Source organism: Branchiostoma belcheri, unplaced genomic scaffold, assembly GCF_001625305.1.
Source record: "Branchiostoma belcheri isolate BF01 breed outbred unplaced genomic scaffold, Haploidv18h27 scaffold24, whole genome shotgun sequence".
In the NCBI taxonomy this organism is placed as follows: domain Eukaryota; kingdom Metazoa; phylum Chordata; class Leptocardii; order Amphioxiformes; family Branchiostomatidae; genus Branchiostoma; species Branchiostoma belcheri.
This window is the reverse complement of record NW_017803843.1, coordinates 2116188-2133362: the sequence shown is the minus strand read 5'-3', so window position 1 is coordinate 2133362 and position 17175 is coordinate 2116188. Positions and strand designations below refer to the sequence as shown.

The window sequence follows — 17175 nt, the reverse complement described above, 5'->3', positions numbered from 1 at the left end:
AGATTGTAACATATGTATTCTTACAGTAACTTAATCTTTTTTCTGCAGAAAGAAAAAACATACCTTGGAAAACTGAACATCATCTTGGTGCAGGTAAGAGACATGGTATATATTCCTGGAGCAATGAACGTGGCTAAACTTTTTGAGGAAACCAGGCTACTATTTGTCAGTGAGATGTTATGCCATAGTGTTAACGTGGGTATATTCCATTTTAGATTCTGAAGCACGAGTGGCCGAAGAACTGGCCAACCTTCATTAGTGACATTGTCGGTGCCAGCAAGACCAATGAAGCTCTGTGCCAAAACAACATGTTCATCCTTAAGCTGCTCAGGTAAGTGGACAAAAGTCTGAAACTCTGAAGTATTTTGATTGTATTTCAAATCAAAAATATAAACTTAAGTCACTCCTGTCTGTTGGTTCTGTGATAGTTTATGCACTGTGTTGGAAGCACGGTTTTCTTTTCTGATGTTATCACAGTCATAAGGTGCATATAGAGATTAATGTTGTTACACTGGTGAATTCAACTTGGTTAAAAAGATGTTCTGTTTGACTGCAGTGAGGAGGTGTTTGATTTCTCCAGTGGGCAGATGACACAAGTGAAGGCCAAACATCTCAAGGATAGGTATATATGACTGCCTTCTGTAATTAGCACAGATTAATGGCTGATTTGCTGTCAGACAGTCTGCATAAATATTCCTAACGAACGAATAAATAAATAAATATTCCTGCTTTTTCATGGGCAGCAAATTAATAAATAAAGTACCATTGCTGGTATATGTGTACATGTATACCATATGATTTGATTATTGTAATGTAGTAGAGAGGCTGAAGAGCATCTTGGTAGCCACGGCCTGATTAATGAATTGTGTTGTTTTTTCATTTCCTTGCAGCATGTGTAATGAATTTTCTCAGATCTTCCAACTGTGCCAGTTTGTCATGGTAAGGGATCACTCATTTATATTTTAACAATAATCGTTTGGATACTTTGATAAAAAGATATGAATTCCTCAAGCATTCAAGATTGCAGTGCAATACAAGTGCACATTTTGAGCTGCTAGCATCATTCTAATTTTTAAAGGTAATTTCTTCAGTCATTTTCATTCTTTTTCTCCAGGACAACTCCCAAAATGCACCTTTGGTGGCATCAACATTGGAAACATTGCTGAGGTTCCTCAACTGGATTCCACTGGGCTACATTTTCGAGACCAAACTGATTTCAACTTTGATATATAAGGTGTGTAAATGTTAAAGTAGTGATTTCAGCGCCATATATTTCTACCTCGAGCAAAAGTGCACTTTTGAATCAGTACTCTTAATCCAAATGTAACTAAGTTAACTACAGTCCCAAATCATACTATATTGACCTTTTGTTGTGTCCTTGCATCAGGCCTGTGTTTCTGATATCTGATTTGACTGCGTGGTTGTTGATGTCAAAGTTAACTAAATATGATTTTTTTTTCCTGTCTTTAGTTCTTGAATGTGCCAATGTTCAGGAATACCACCATGAAGTGCTTGACTGAGATTGGTAAGAAACTTTCACGATATCTTCACTGTGTTCAGTGTTCTGTGTTCTGTTTGATACATTTCTTATTGTAAGCCTACACTTTGCCTCAACATAACACCAATCTTACTGATCATTCAATATAAGAAATATGATCACAATTATGAATTATGACCTACAAATGTATGTGATTGATGAGATTATTCTGTGTTAGGTCATACATGGTTGCAACAGCTGTTTTCATGTCCAATCTGAAATCAGGAAGGCATTGTTGGATTGGTGTTTTGTCTTTCCAGCTGGTGTAAATGTGAGCCAGTATGATGACCAATTCGTGATGCTGTTCACCCTGACAATGCAGCAACTTAAGCAGGTTAGAGGATCTCCAGTTTTACATCTTTGTGTGATATAATCATAAACTAACTCAGGACATTGATATGATGAGATTATAAGATACCACATGCCTTCCCTTTGAGTAAGATCTGTACTAGATTAATTGTTCTGACCCTTTGATGATATACCGCCTTCATACAAAATAAACCATTCATTTATTCATTTAATTGTCTGATATAAACAAGTTGCTCTTGGAACAGCAAATTCTATCACAATACAGAAAATGTTAGAAAATTCTTGCAAGTTTACATTTTTGTTTGTTTCGCGTAACCAGTAAACTGCATTTGGCCATAACACACCAGTTTTGTACATGTACAACGTACATCAGCGCAAGACCAGACTGTAAGGTCCCCTACTCTTTTTGATAAGTGCGGTGGGTTCCTTGACGTGCGTAGGGTGTGGCTGTCAACAAACATGGGACCTCCATTTAACGTCCTTTCCGAGGGACGTCCCTAACCAAAGCTAGGTACTCATTTCTAAATGAAGAAAGAGTGAAGTGAGGAAAGTCGTGTAAAGTGCCTTTCCCAAGGGCACAAGATCGATGACATGGGCAGGATTCGAACCTGCGACCTCTTGGGTGTGACCCAAATGCGCTACCACTGCGCCACACGACCCCACAATTTTTGAATGACTAAATCACTTCTTCCTGCCTACTTTGATTGGACAAAACTCGGGATTATTATTGCATTTGCTTCTAATGAATTTAGCCCTTGCCTCTTGATCCTACAGATGCTGCCTCTAGCTACAAACATCAAAGTAGCATATGCTCAGGGCAAAGATGATGAGCAGAACTTCATCCAGAACCTGAGCCTGTTCCTGTCCACCTTCCTGAAGGAGCATGGGCAACTAGTGGAGAAAAACCCAGAGTTACATCCTATCCTACTGGAGGTAAGAGCTGGGCTGGCCAGAAGGGTTTTGTGTGTAGCTGTTTTCTTTTTTTTTATTAGTTATCTTTTGTTTATACCAGGATGTTCTCAGTTCATCTTTACAAGCAAGATGTGGAAGAGTCTTGAATAAAGGCCATCTGTCCATCGGCATATACAAAATGGTGTGTTGTCTGTAAAAAGCAGTTGCAGGTGGCATGCATGTGGAAGTGGTAATGCTTGATGCTGGGTTCTTTGTTGTTTTTCCACAGAAGAGCAGAATCTACCCGTCTGCTGACGAAAACAGATGATTTTATCGGCATGGCCTAATGTCTTGTTGCAGGCCCTGCACTACCTTGTTCTGATCTCAGAGGTGGATGAGATTGAAATTTTCAAGATCTGCCTTGAATACTGGAACACGCTGGCAGCAGACCTGTACAGGGAGAGCCCCTTCTCATCCACCACCTCTCCCCTCCTCCTGGGCGGCCAACAGCCAGAAGTCCCGCTGCGTAGACAGCTGTATCTGCAGGTGCTTTCAAAGGTAGGGCTGCATCTGAAGGATGATAGATTTCTGTCCATGTTACCAAGTAGTAGTCAGTTATTTTATAGACAGATACATCTTAACAAAATAACATCTATCTCATGGTTTCAGCTGGTTGTCATACTACATAGTTTGGTTGTCCAGTCGAGGTTGCCCAGCTTTCTTGCATAATGTGATTTTTCACCGAGATGGCCCAGTGTGCAGCAATTGTACAAACCAATTTCCCACCCTGGTTCTCCCTGTTAGGTGAGGCTGGTGATGGTGTGTCGGATGGCCAAGCCTGAGGAGGTGCTGGTGGTGGAGAACGAGCAGGGAGAGGTCGTCAGGGAGTTTATGAAGGACACAGACTCCATCAACCTGTACAAGAACATGAGGGAAACATTAGGTTAGCATTTATGCCTGATGGTAGGAAGGTAATAGGTCCTGCTCACCAGTCACATTTGGTTAAAATATCCCACCATTTTTTATGTCTCTTAATGAGATGTCTTTATTACATGTTTATTTTACTATGTAGATGTTTCAATCTTGATTTCATCTTAGAAATGAAGGAAAGTTATTTGTCTCATCTGAAAATAACTGTTTAATGTCATGGTGCAGTACAGTACTATTTGACATGATTAACAGGAGGACTGTTGGACACAAATGTTTTCTTTTTCAGTGTACCTGACTCACTTGGATTATGCAGACACAGAACGGATTATGACAGAAAAGCTGCAGAAGCAGGTGGATGGAACAGAGTGGTCATGGAAAAACCTCAACACAGTAAGGGAATAGTTTGTATAGTATAGTTGGTATAGCTATAGTCACAAAATGCAACAGGTTAACAGTATAATCTTAAGTAAAAATGACCCATCTTGATTTTACTTGTCATGGGTATTTTGTATACTTCTGTTTTGTTTATGTGTTCTCCCTTGGCTGTTTCAGCTTTGTTGGGCTATTGGCTCCATCAGTGGGGCAATGCATGAGGAGGATGAGAAAAGATTCCTGGTTACTGTCATCAAGGTTAGTCCATTTTCAGGTTGACATAAAGTATTCCACAATATGGCATAAAGTTCCTCTGTGTTTCTTGAATATGCTCACTGTCCTGTTCTTAATCTCTTCAGGAATTGCTGGGTCTATGTGAACAGAAGAGAGGGAAAGACAACAAAGCCATCATTGCCTCCAACATCATGTATGTTGTTGGACAGTATCCCAGGTTCTTGAGAGCTCACTGGAAGTTCCTCAAGACTGTTGTCAATAAACTGTTTGAGTTCATGCATGGTGAGAGCAATTCTGTTTTTTTTCTTGTATTTTACAAACCAACTTTTAAAGAGATTTTGGGCATTCATTGAGCTGTTGTCCTGTAAAACTGCACTCTTCAGACTCCGTTTCTGAAGTTTCAGGAGAAATGATACTGTAACTTGTGAGATACATGGTTAAAATGTGATGTTCGATCTTCCCTCCCCAGAAACCCACGAAGGTGTGCAGGACATGGCCTGTGATACATTCATCAAGATAGCTCAGAAGTGCAGACGACATTTTGTGCAGGTGCGTTGCTTTTCTATTTTTCCTTTTCTTGAATTTTTAAAACTATGATTAAGAGAAGTCATCACTTGATTCTTACAAATGTATTATTTTCAGGTGCAAGTTGGAGAGGTCATGCCATTTATTGATGAGATTCTTAACAACATCAACACGATTATCTGTGATCTTCAGCCACAGCAGGTAAGAAAGATACATATAGTTTTATTCTTAAGCTGAAAGTGAACGAAAAGTGAAGATTATACCTTGCTTGCAAAATCAATGATATTTTGTAGAAAGAGAAGTTTTTGTAGACTGGTGCATCTTTGTTGCTTGAATACTACTTTCATTAGGTGTTGTATTTTGGAGTGCAGAAAATATTCACAAACTAATGGCCTATGATTTGACTGCAGGTGCACACGTTTTATGAGGCAGTGGGGTACATGATTGGAGCCCAGACGGACACAGTTGTGCAGGAACACCTGATAGAGAAGTACATGCTGCTTCCCAACCAGGTGTGGGATGGCATCATCCAGCAAGCCACCAAGGTAAAACCGTAAAGCAAGCCAAATGCATTTTTTTATGTTTTACATTTTAGTTTTCACTGTACAAGGCTTATTTTATAGATGACGCCCCACGTTTGAATTTGGTTGATGTCCAAGAAATAAGAAAAAAGCTTGTAACAAATTTAAAGATTGTCTGGAGGGTGTAAGTGGATTTGACCTAGCCATACAAAAAGTGGACTGTTCGTGTTTTTTCTTCTGCAGAATGTGGACATACTGAAGGAACCTGAGGTTGTAAAGCAGCTTGGTAGCATCCTTAAGACCAATGTCAGAGCCTGCAAGGCTGTGGGACATCCCTTTGTAGTACAGGTATGTAGACTGTTACCTTTACAACTTTCTTAAATCATATTATCATGATATACAGATGTCCCTTGAATACCCTCATAATATTAATGTTTGTTTGTTGTTGGCAATGCATGTTGTATAGAAATTGGATCTTATCAATGACTTCTGAAATGTGTATAAAGCATCTTCTCAAACATCTTAATTTTTTTGAAAGGGTCCTATTGTTATATTTCTGAGACTGTTCTTAAAACTGAAACATCTGTTGTTGTTTCTTTTCCAGCTTGGTAGAATTTACCTGGACATGTTGAATGTGTACAAGTGCATGAGTGAAAACATCTCAGGAGCAATTGCAGCAAATGGTAAGTTGCCTGCAAGGTTCCTTTACTTTTCTCAAGATTTTGTAGTCATATAATCCAGAGGTCACTGAGGACATAAATGAAAAGAGTAAAATTGTGTTATGTAGAAAAATGGCCAACAAATCTCTGTTTTTAGAAGGAAATACATTTGTTGTGATATTGAAAAAGTTTTCATGATAAATAATGTGGTAATGTATTCAAAGAATATAGCAGAAGGAGGTAGTGTCAGGAGGTAGAGCCATGTAGACAGACCATTTACATGTCACTGTTGAGCTGCAGCAGAATAGGGTACTAACAATCCGCGTTATCCTCAGGTGAGATGGTGACCAAGCAGCCCCTGATAAAGAGCATGAGGACAGTGAAGAAGGAGACTTTGAAGCTGATCTCAGGCTGGGTCAGTAAGTCCACAGACCCCACCATGGTGCTGGAGAACTTTGTTCCTCCACTGCTGGATGCCGTGCTGATTGACTACCAGAGAAACGTGCCAGCTGCCAGGGAGCCGGAGGTATTGAGCACCATGGCAACCATTGTCAACAAGCTGGAAGCCCATATTACCACACAGATTCCACACATCTTTGATGCAGTGTTTGAGTGCACATTGGAAATGATCAACAAGGTAAGTTGACATAAGATGGTGCTTTCCTTTGTTGATATGGGCAATTTTGCTTTTACTGATGTAAAATCTGAAGAGGAACATGGCACAGAGCATAGATTAGCTGTGTTGCTTTAAATGAATTGTCCACTTTTTAGTATCATATGATCTGTAATTTTAATTATAATATGGTTATGTCTGTTCCTAACAGGACTTTGAGGAGTACCCTGACCACAGGACCAACTTTTTCCTACTTCTACAAGCAGTTAATACCCATTGTTTCTCAGCCTTCCTGAACATTCCACCTGCTCAGTTCAAGCTGGTGTTAGATTCCATCATCTGGGCTTTTAAACACACCATGAGGAATGTTGCAGACACAGGTAAGGTCTCATCCCCACTTGTTTTTAATCCATGTCATAAATCTCCTAGGTTCAGGATATTCAGTTTTATGCAATTGATTGCAAGGTTTGATGCTTCAGCATTTTTTACATTGGATTTGGTGTGAGATGCTACTTTATTTGTTTATGACTAATAACTTTTTCCCTCTTGCAGGGTTGCATATCATGTACCAGCTGCTACAGAATGTGTCTCAGGAGGAGAGTGCTGCCCAGTCCTTCTACCAGACATACTACTTCGACATCCTGCAGCACATCTTCTCAGTGGTAACAGACACTTCCCACACTGCAGGTATGTAAAGTCTGGAGCTCCATCCATAATAAGATGTTTGTCTTTTATGTGTGCATTTAGTTGTTTGCAATCAATATCAGTAGGTGTTGCTCGAAGTAGATGCAGAGTTTTAGTTGTCCTACTTTCAGTCTCATAGATTAGTATATTTCCTGTTCTGTAATCTTCTCTGGTCCTCCTGGTTCCACCAAGAACCTGCCTCTGGCATGTTCAGACTCTTCATGAACCTCGTCATTTGACTTACCTCTGGGGGTGCACCACCCTCTCCCTTAGCAATGGCAATCTGCAGTCTAAAGTGTGCCTGTGTCAGAGTGACATTCTGCTATTGTCCAGATGCACTAGTACCATAACAACAAACCAAGGAGTTGCAGTGACTCAGATGATAACTTTAATGTGAATGATTGGAGCGATCCAGTGAAATTGTAAATGACCTCAGTGCTATGTTGTAAATAAAATGGATACTGCCCCCAACTACTTCATAGTGAAAGTCTGCTGCTATAAATACAAGAGGAAATTGCTGTATGGGGTTTGCATTGCCTCTGGAAGATTCACTTGTAAGGTGCTTCAGAAACGCTAACATCCCTCGAAATGGTGGGATGGTGATAGTTCTAATGCATGTGTCTTTCCAGTAGTTGCTGTGGATGATTGTCTCTTGAAAGAATGTGACACAATCCCTATATGTATGAGCATCCTTGTCTGTTGTTTGTGCATGGTTGTGTTTGTATGACTGGCTGCTTGCATAGCACCTGTTCCAATGAGATATTTTAGTAGTCATTGAAACAGAACCTGACACATTTTGTGTCTCCTAGTTTACATACCTACACTGTTAGATAAATATGCATGGCTGGAGATATGATTTTTCTCTTTATAAGGCAAAATCTTATTTCATCAATTTTTATTTGTGATCTCAACTTCAACCCTAACAATCGACTAAATGGTACTTAATCACATGAGTCTCACTTTTGTACATGTGCAAAATTGTGTCCAAAGTACCTATAACAGATGGTGCATATTTCAAGCCCTGGCATACAATGTATATCACAAGTTTGTTTGCTGTATTACCTGGTATCGAATATTATTATATGTATGTATCAGCACTTGGGACTTGGGTATTAATAAGATTCCCTATGAGTTGCAGTCTTGGTAAAAGTCTGAAAACTTCTCTGCAATTTTTCAAAATGACAATTGCATTTTGCTACCATAGCTCATCATCCGATTTAGTACTGTGATGCTCATGCTGCAAGATTTTGATGTTTTAACAAGTGATCCCCATCAACCTTTGATAACTCTGCAATATTGAAGCCTGAAGCACTCTATGAAACGTCTAGAAGATACAAAGAACATTCCAAACAAACTTTAGTGTTTCTTTATCCTCTGTATTTTTGTATAAAGTGTGATGTTACTAATTTAGATTTTTATGATTCCCTCCTGCATGATTTTTTGTCCTGAATATTATTTCTGTGAATCAGCAATATGATTGTCAAAATACATCATTTACAAAAAAAAATTAGATGTACGTACAGGAAAGATTAGTGCATATTAAATTATTCTGTATTTGCAAAATTTTGGAGGATGAAAACGACAATGCTACTCTGACTCAGATGTGTGATGTACTTATTCAGTTATTGACAACTTGTTTTAGTGTCTACCCCATGTTACCGAGCAGAACAACCGACCTTCGACGCAGAGCTGGTGCCTCCACCAGATCTTGTCTATAGAAAGTTGCCCAAGCCTGCGTAGGCACTATAACAATCTGAAGCTATCCTCTCTTTCCTCCAGTTTTGGAGAAAATAGAATGCCATGAACAGCACAGTTTACATTCATGCTAAAACAGCATGCTGCTAAAATAAAAGGCATTCAAGTAGGCAGGGGTATTTCCATAGGCAAGGTCAGATCGTGAAGTGTTCCGTCTTGAGTGGCAGCATTCTGTGCAGAGGTAGTGAAGGTGACATTGCCACTTTGTGTACAGATGTTGGTTGGATGAATGAATGAATGCAGTTTTTTGCTCAGTTTTTATGGTTACTGTGGCTGGATGAGGTGAAGCTCATTGCGTGTTACAGTTGCCATGGCTTGTGATGACAAAGACATTAGAAGCAGAAGACATGTGTGTTCAATGTATGCTTGCTGAGAGGTTACAAGTCTTATATATACAAGCACCTGCAATGATGGAGGGTGTTAGGAGACGGGTTGAGATAACTAATGCTTAGCTAACTACCCATGAGTTATGTTCCTAAAGGACAAATCCAATACTTTCAGTTTTTGGGCCTTTCTACCCAAAATCCTATTTATAAATGGTGATTTATTGGTTTCTGCCAACCTCGCACATATTTGCGGTTATATCTGACCCACTCGATGTTCCCCGGCTAGCGCCCGATTGTCCGCTAGGCAGCGCAGCGACTGTAGATGTGACGTCACCGTTACCATTCTGCTACTAGCGAAACAATGGCGGTCGCGTCTGTGGACCTGGATCAGCCGTGAAATCCTTTTGTTTTGAGTCACAGACAAACAGTAGTGGTGACTCTGACCCCGAACCAGGCGATGAGAACAGTTGGGATGGAGGTGATGTGGAGACAGAGCGCTGGAGGTTGGGGAACCGGGACTGGTGCCGCTGTGGAAACTGCCTGGAAATGCCCACTGTACGGGAGAGTGTTTGTTGCCACGACCTGCCAGACACTGTTAAAAAAGAACGTCGGTCCAGACCACCGATGCATTAGAAACCACCCTGACTTCGATGTGATTCTCCATCCGGCAAACCTCCGAACTTTGCTGATTTTTCGTTGGGATCTGATCCGGCAGGGCGTGCAGGAGCCGGTCGGTACCGCGGTTTGTTTACGTTGCAATTCACTCAACACTTTGACAAATTTATTTACATCGATTGCCCAACCTCCAGCGCTCTGTCTCCACATCACCTCCATCATACCGTTCTCATCACCTGGATCGGGGGTCAGAGTCACCACTACTGTCTGTCTGTGGCTCAAAACGGAAGGATTTCACGGCCGATCCAGGTCCACAGACGCGACCGCCATTGTTTCGCTAGTAGCAGAATGGTAACGGTGACGTCACATCTACAGTCGCTGCGCCGCCTAGCGGACAATCGGGCGCTAGCCGGGGAACATCGAGCGGGTCAGATATAACCGCAAATATGTGCGGGGTTGGCAGAAACCAATAAATCACCATTTATAAATAGGATTTTGGGTAGAAAGGCCCAAAAACTGAAAGTATTGGATTTGTCCTTTAACATTGAGTTGTACAGTTCCTACCTCGGCCTCCTACTGGAGTGTGAAGGGATTTTATTTTAATCCATGTACCTTGTGCCTTAACATATAAATAATTTTGAAAGTCAATAGAAGGACTCTACCAAAACCTCTGCCTGGGTACCATCCTGGTCAGTGGATTGATTATAGGAGCAGGCATAAACTAACCAGGATGGCAGCCAGGCTACACAAACCTACAGATGGCCTCTACTTGACAAAGTTTAAGTTTTTGTGTTGGTTTGTCTTTGCTCATCTTGACATGTTCTTCCCATGTCTAGGGTTGACCATGCATGCCACCATCCTTGCCTACATGTTCAGCCTGGTGGAGCAAGGGAAGGTTCTGGTGCCACTCAAGGCCGAGACACAAGCCTCAGAGAATGTGGTATGACCCTCTGTTTTCCTCATTTCTGTTTTTGTGAAGGCAGGATTGATATTTTTTGTTGAGTTGAAAATGTGGTGTACAACCTTCTTTCCAATCCTAGTTTTCCTTCATTTTCTTACAACCAGACTCTTGTTCTGTTTCTTACCTATTTTCTTGCCCTCATCAGACTACCACACAGGGTTTTACAGCCAACTTGTTAAGCCAAGCATTCCCACATCTGCAAACGTAAGTTTCCCCGTGTATATAAGATTGTAAGTTTGATATTATTATTATTATTATTGTTATTGAATCTATGTAGTTGCTTTGAATGGTAGGGTTATCTATATATTCATAATGTACCTTTTTGATTGATTCCTAAATTTACAATTCTATTTTTCTTCTCCATAAACTTAACCTTTGCATTGTGAGTAACTATCTGTTGTTGTTTTTTCCCAAGGGCACAAATCAAGGTGTTTGTAACAGGCCTCTTCAGTCTGAATCAAGATATTCCACAGTTCAAGGAACATCTGAGAGACTTCCTTGTGCAGATCAAGGCAAGTGTGGCTGTTATAGAATTAAAATTTCACAATCTTGGCTCTGCAATATTTGTGAATTTGAAGTTACATATCGGTATGTAAGTTACACACGCATCCAAGAACGGTTCATTATTATTATGGTTCACATGTATATATGAATACTACACTTAGTAGGACAAACCAACTCAAGACCCATCCACGCAAACAGTACACAGATGTTGTCCTGTAGCACTGTAATATCTAACACAGCAATCTCAAAATGGTTGTCAGTACATGGATGTCAGAAAGTGCTTATTAAAAAGGATTTACATGTAGGCCTTGCCTTCATGTGTGTAAGTGTCAGTGACATAACCAGGATGATCTTGTCCTGCAGGAGTTTGCGGGTGAAGACCTGTCTGACCTGTACCTTGAGGAGCGCGAGTCTTCTCTCAAAACTGCCGAGGAAGAGAAGCGCAAGGTTCAGCTGGCTGTGCCTGGCATCATCAACCCACATGACATGCCTGAGGAGATGCAGGACTGATGTGGTGGCAACAGCTCTTCAAACTGTGACACAGTCTACTCAGAATTACTGTTCTGTGATTTCCACTTTGTACACGTCCAATTGTTACACTATTGTCAAAGCAGCATTCACATGTTGCGAGGCATATACGATAACATTGCTCCAGCCCATTGCAACAGCAATTTAAGGCAAACTCTAACCTAATAGTCTTTCTCTAATGCCTTATTATCAGTGTATTGATGTTGTTAATGTAGGATCTGCCTTAGCAGCAAAATAGGTCAAGTGAGTTAACCCACTCAGGAGACTTGTGATCTTTGAGGCATTTAATCAGGATACTATTTTGATGAAAAGCTCTTCCTATCGTCTTTGTAATGATAGTACCAATAAGGATTAATAAGGTTGTTGTATGCTATATTATACACTCTGACCAATTCACATTGAGCTGCCTTTGAAAAAGGTTTGTTGCGGATGTGCCAGTGGTGTATGGAACCAAAGTTTCATGAAAGTGAAGGGATAGGAAGGCAGCTACTCAGTCAACCATTTCCTTTGTCAATGAAGATACCTTTCTAAGCAGGAAATGAGGATTCTTGAAATGGAGGATTTGGTGAAGAAGATGTCATAATTGTATAATATTTCCGATATCCCATAGTTAGAGAGAATATTTACATTGGAACTAAAGTGTTGGCAATAATGCAGTAGAGTTTGTATATACATGTACCAGTAGGTTTGTTCTGGTGAGCCTATGGCAGCTATGTTTGAACATGTCTTGCTGCCAACCCAGTCAGATATTGTGCAAGGCTTTGTGAGGTTGCAAAGGGTGGTATTTTCTTTAGAAAGGGTACCATGAATAAAACTGTTCAAGTAAGGATGGGAACAAGTGTTGAACTGAAGGTAAAAGGTTTAAGTGCATTGTAACATGAATTCAAGGCATGAGGGATGATGAAGGCTTGGCTAATATGTATGTACGAATGTTGCAGAATTGCTAAATGTTACAGTTATGTGTGTAACACTAGTGACAACAATTATGTGGCCATGTTGCATACATGTAAAATTTGCTGTTTGTAAAGTGTTATTTTTCTATCTACATTTTTTGGTAAGTACTGTTTATCACATTTAGGACAGTGTTTCTGGCACTGGTCAGTTTTGTCTTGGAGGGAAACAAACAAATCTCACCAGTTCATAGTTGTGTGTCTTCATTTATTGGAAGCAAATGTATTGTCACATCATGTATCAACATTATTATTTGTTACGCATTTTGTATTAACATAAAAACACTGACGGGCATGCAGCTGTCATTTTGAAACATTAGTAGAATAGTCTTTGTTATATTTTGTTATTGAGTTATTTGTTATTGTACTGATACCATTTGTGTCTAATATTTTGTCACTACTCTTGCTTTTGTATCAATCCCCCTAGCTTGAGCCATTAAGTAGTTTGTCATAATAATTACTACCATTTGGAAATTCACTCCATATTTACATGTATATGAAAAATATATGTCAGTATTCAGCTGTATTTGGTGCATGAAACAAGTCTCATATTTGACAAAACTACAGTCAAGAAAAGCGAACCTATCCATTTAGAAAATAACCATCAGTATATTTCCATGCTTCTGTGGGATGATCCTTTGACTAGTTGAATGTATACAGATGTAATTGCTGAAATTCAGCATAATTATGTGATGGCTCACTTTTGTAGGGCTGTTGGTGTAATCATCTTTGTCAAACCAACATGTGACATCAATAAAAGTTTGATGATGTTGAGTTTTTTGTCATATTTCTTCTGCTTCTGTTTTGCTCAATCCACAATGCATTTCATCTTCTATGCTATCACATTTACATACACTAGAGAGGTACATAACTGTGCATGAAAGCCTTTACATATGACAGTACATGTATTTAGGGTAATCAGTAAATGAGGCTAAAACAAATGCACGTAGAGTGATAGGCGATTTACCTAAAAAAATATTTTGACACGCCCTTCCCTATGAGTAGAGTAGAGTACTGTAGGAGGAAGGGTGCCCTTTGACGAAGTAAACAGAGGGATGTAGGAACATGGAATGTAACTTTCATAAGGGCGTCGCCTGCAATGTAATGATCACAATGATGTGAGATTTGGTTTCTTATTAAAAAGGCCAGAAAATTGAGTTGTGGCCCTAGCCGCGGCGACTGTTGCAGGGCTTCTCTTGCTTGCAGTCTTTTACATTAGCCCTAACATACCGGCCCATGTAGGTGAGTCCAAGAACTTTACAGAACGCCCCTCACCAGTCTCCATATTCAGTTTGAAATCCGCGGCAGATGGATTCCGACGCCAGTGACTGGAGGATGACTGTCCAATACCATGAGGAGCCTCTGAAGCACCGTGCTGGTCACATGGCTCGGTGTTGTCAAAGTGTCGATTTCTTCCCACAATGCACGACGGTGTGCAACACATACACACATCATCACGTGACGAGTAGAGTTGGGAAGAGGTGGCGCCATGATGGTGGGTGGGAGTCGTGGTTTTCTTTATTTTTTTCCGCTATTTCTGTGTCATGAATCCTTCCAATTACTCACGTCTACTTTTCCTCAACACAGGACGGACTGGATGACAGCCCTGACTTGTTGGCTGAAGACGAAAACAAGGTACAGTTGAGCCGTCTTTTCCGTAGAGCATAGCGGGGAGGTCAAGGGCCACCGTGGCCTGCACCCCTGTGCAAACTTCCAGCATATTTTCAAAGCGTTGGCCATGTAAGGGGCGTTACCGAGGCCGAAGAAGAAGTCTCACTAAAGAAAGTAGCTTTTGATTCGGATAGTTGACAATAGAAGGACGTCCATAGACGGTCATTATGCCATAACTGGATTGTTGTTTCGCCGAGAGGAAGTTGCCCCTCCCCACTTCCTGTTCGTAGCACATGCCAGAAGATGAGCAAAGACAGTTGTTTATTGGACATCTTTGTACTGGAGAGCAACATCGACTCGTGATTCATTTTCAGAGGGTTTCGGTGCTCCTGTAACCGGTCTGCATCTCAAAATTTTGCTACAAATTGTTAGTTGAATTCCGCTGATCAGGTGAATATATGACACTTTCCCCCACCTGCTGAGTTGTGTCACCTGAGTATTTGTATAGGTTGGTCACCTGTTCTTTGTTACCTGTCACCACTGTGTTAACCGTGTGGTTTAGCACCTTGCTCCTCTTGTGTAATGACCTTCTGTCTCACCTGTTTCTTCCTGCTTGCACTGTGAAGAGTGAAACCCCATCATATGATGTAAGCTATGGATGTCATTTTGCTACTTGCTCTATCCAGCTTTAATGTAATATCTGTCTCTTCTATTACTTCATAGGTATCCATAGGTAATACTTTGGATATCTAAAGTGATCTCTGTACATGGATTAACCCATCCTATATAATATAAATGTACGTAGCTCGTAGACAAAGGTGTTATGTGGGGTGATTGCACATATATGCACAGAAAGGTAGATGAAGTAATTTGCATGTGGAAATGCATGCTGTTCCAATCTTCTGAAACTCCAACCTTTAGCACATAACAAAAGTCAGAAGTTTGCATCACTCAAGTCCAAACAAACCTTGCAGATGTGACTTCTTCCATGCTAAGAAGAAGGTTCACTTTTTTTCTTGAGAAAATTGTGGTAACTTTGTTACACTGTCAGTATGTTGATATGGAACTACAAAATGAATATTTATTTTGTCTTACCAATATTTATATCATCATATTTGACATGCAGAAAGCCACAGCCTCCTGGCCTCCTTTCAAATTTCTGCCAAAAATGCCTGAAGGACCTTAGCCTTTGTCTGCTATATGAGTACAGTATATGGTGTTTGTGAAGTAAATATGTAAATTTTAGGATGGCAACATTCTTGTTGTTTATGTACCAAATTACAAGTGTGGAGGTAAATGTATGTAGACGTGACAACATTGAAGCACATGTTTTGATTGATTTTTTTTTTTTTTGCTTTCTAGCCACGGACAGAGAGTGTGGATCTTACAAAAGATGACACCTTAAGCATTGACATCTCAGATGCCCTGAGTGAGAGGGATCGGGTCAAATTTACTGTTCACACCAAGGTAAGAGATTTTATCAGGATCTTCTCCATTGGTTACATATAATTTGGAAAGGCCTGGGTAGATATGTTGCAAGGCTTATGGCTCACATAATTCAATGAAGTCAGAGGGGAGGTACGTGTAGGTAGGTAAAATTGATTATATAAGTCCATAGAATGTGTTATGTTGCTGACAAACAGAAATTATGTAACTGTTACAGAAATTATAGACTAAGTTAATTACCAAGAGAAAGGATCATCAAACAAATTCAATCATATCATTTGCAAGTAAAGATGACACATGGGAAAGCATTTTGTGAATTGTTGTGATGTAATAAATATCAGGTGTAAATGCTAATATTTAGAAATGAGAGAAGCAAATCAATATAATGACAGGTAGTTAGTTTGTCAGTATTGCTGTTGTAGCCATTTTATTCCATGTGATTCTGCTTCATCACCATTCTACGTTAGCCATGTGGTTGTTATCCTGCCAATAATGTTTTCATGGACAGTAAATTCTAATCACTGTTCTTTTTGCTGTGTTGTTTAGTCTATATCAGTTGAAGGCAGTAGTTGTTTGAGAGTCAATGATATTAACAGGTTGGCAACAGAATCATATTTAATGGTTTCTAATTGAAATTTAAATACATAACACTATGTGTTTTTTGGTATGGATCCATTAATATCATTCTGTATGGATAGAAATGACTGGAATTTAAAAAAAAATGATAGATAGGTAATTTGTGTCTCGTCTTCCAGTTATTGAAAACACTACTGATTGTGTCAAAACAGGCATTTTCTTGGATCAGTTTATGGGAAATGCTGTAAAAATTGGCAATGCGGTTGCCATCTATTTTGCCACGTCATATTCTCTTAAATAAATAAATACTGATAGCCATGTTTTCTGTTATGGGAAATCTAGATAGAAGAACTCAGTCTTATAGTCATGTGTCTTCAGCTGAAGGTGATAAAACAGTTGCCAGTACCTACCTTTCTAGCTTGCTTGCTACACAACAATCAGACTTATATATTTGGTTAAAAAGTAATTTGTGACATTCTTTTGACATGAGGTCATGAGTAATGCAATCAAAACATCTACCAGGTAAATATTTTAAAAGCTCTGGACAATACAGGCACTTAATTAGTGTATTCAGTTACAAACTTTCATGCGAGTTGTACCTATTTTAAAGTAGGGCAGATTTATTTGG

General features: G+C 39.8%; 2 protein-coding genes across 5 annotated transcripts in view; both read left to right on the top strand.

The window, feature by feature from the left end:
• Positions 1 to 13688, top strand: part of LOC109471107 (exportin-1-like) — a 19174-nt gene extending 5486 nt beyond the window's left edge. Inside the window, exons 6-30 of the mRNA XM_019770320.1 lie at positions 39 to 93; positions 216 to 331; positions 557 to 622; positions 891 to 939; positions 1115 to 1234; positions 1471 to 1525; positions 1798 to 1871; positions 2621 to 2779; positions 3098 to 3295; positions 3542 to 3680; positions 3954 to 4057; positions 4220 to 4297; positions 4399 to 4555; positions 4743 to 4822; positions 4916 to 4999; positions 5209 to 5343; positions 5563 to 5667; positions 5924 to 6002; positions 6314 to 6615; positions 6803 to 6971; positions 7144 to 7278; positions 10808 to 10911; positions 11078 to 11136; positions 11348 to 11444; positions 11800 to 13688. Of these exons, the coding sequence (XP_019625879.1) occupies positions 39 to 93; positions 216 to 331; positions 557 to 622; positions 891 to 939; positions 1115 to 1234; positions 1471 to 1525; positions 1798 to 1871; positions 2621 to 2779; positions 3098 to 3295; positions 3542 to 3680; positions 3954 to 4057; positions 4220 to 4297; positions 4399 to 4555; positions 4743 to 4822; positions 4916 to 4999; positions 5209 to 5343; positions 5563 to 5667; positions 5924 to 6002; positions 6314 to 6615; positions 6803 to 6971; positions 7144 to 7278; positions 10808 to 10911; positions 11078 to 11136; positions 11348 to 11444; positions 11800 to 11946 (2866 nt within the window). The 3' untranslated portion in view covers positions 11947 to 13688. The remainder of the gene's footprint in view (positions 1 to 38; positions 94 to 215; positions 332 to 556; positions 623 to 890; positions 940 to 1114; positions 1235 to 1470; positions 1526 to 1797; positions 1872 to 2620; positions 2780 to 3097; positions 3296 to 3541; positions 3681 to 3953; positions 4058 to 4219; positions 4298 to 4398; positions 4556 to 4742; positions 4823 to 4915; positions 5000 to 5208; positions 5344 to 5562; positions 5668 to 5923; positions 6003 to 6313; positions 6616 to 6802; positions 6972 to 7143; positions 7279 to 10807; positions 10912 to 11077; positions 11137 to 11347; positions 11445 to 11799) is intronic.
• A 646-nt stretch (positions 13689 to 14334) lies between these two features.
• LOC109471148 (sorting nexin-6-like) overlaps positions 14335 to 17175 on the top strand; it is a 9685-nt gene continuing 6844 nt past the window's right edge. For all 4 annotated transcript variants that reach the window (XM_019770384.1, XM_019770383.1, XM_019770381.1 and 1 more), the window contains exons 1-3: positions 14335 to 14409; positions 14502 to 14549; positions 15888 to 15992. In XM_019770384.1, coding sequence (XP_019625943.1) covers positions 14404 to 14409; positions 14502 to 14549; positions 15888 to 15992 — 159 coding nt within the window. In that variant the 5' untranslated portion in view covers positions 14335 to 14403. The remainder of the gene's footprint in view (positions 14410 to 14501; positions 14550 to 15887; positions 15993 to 17175) is intronic.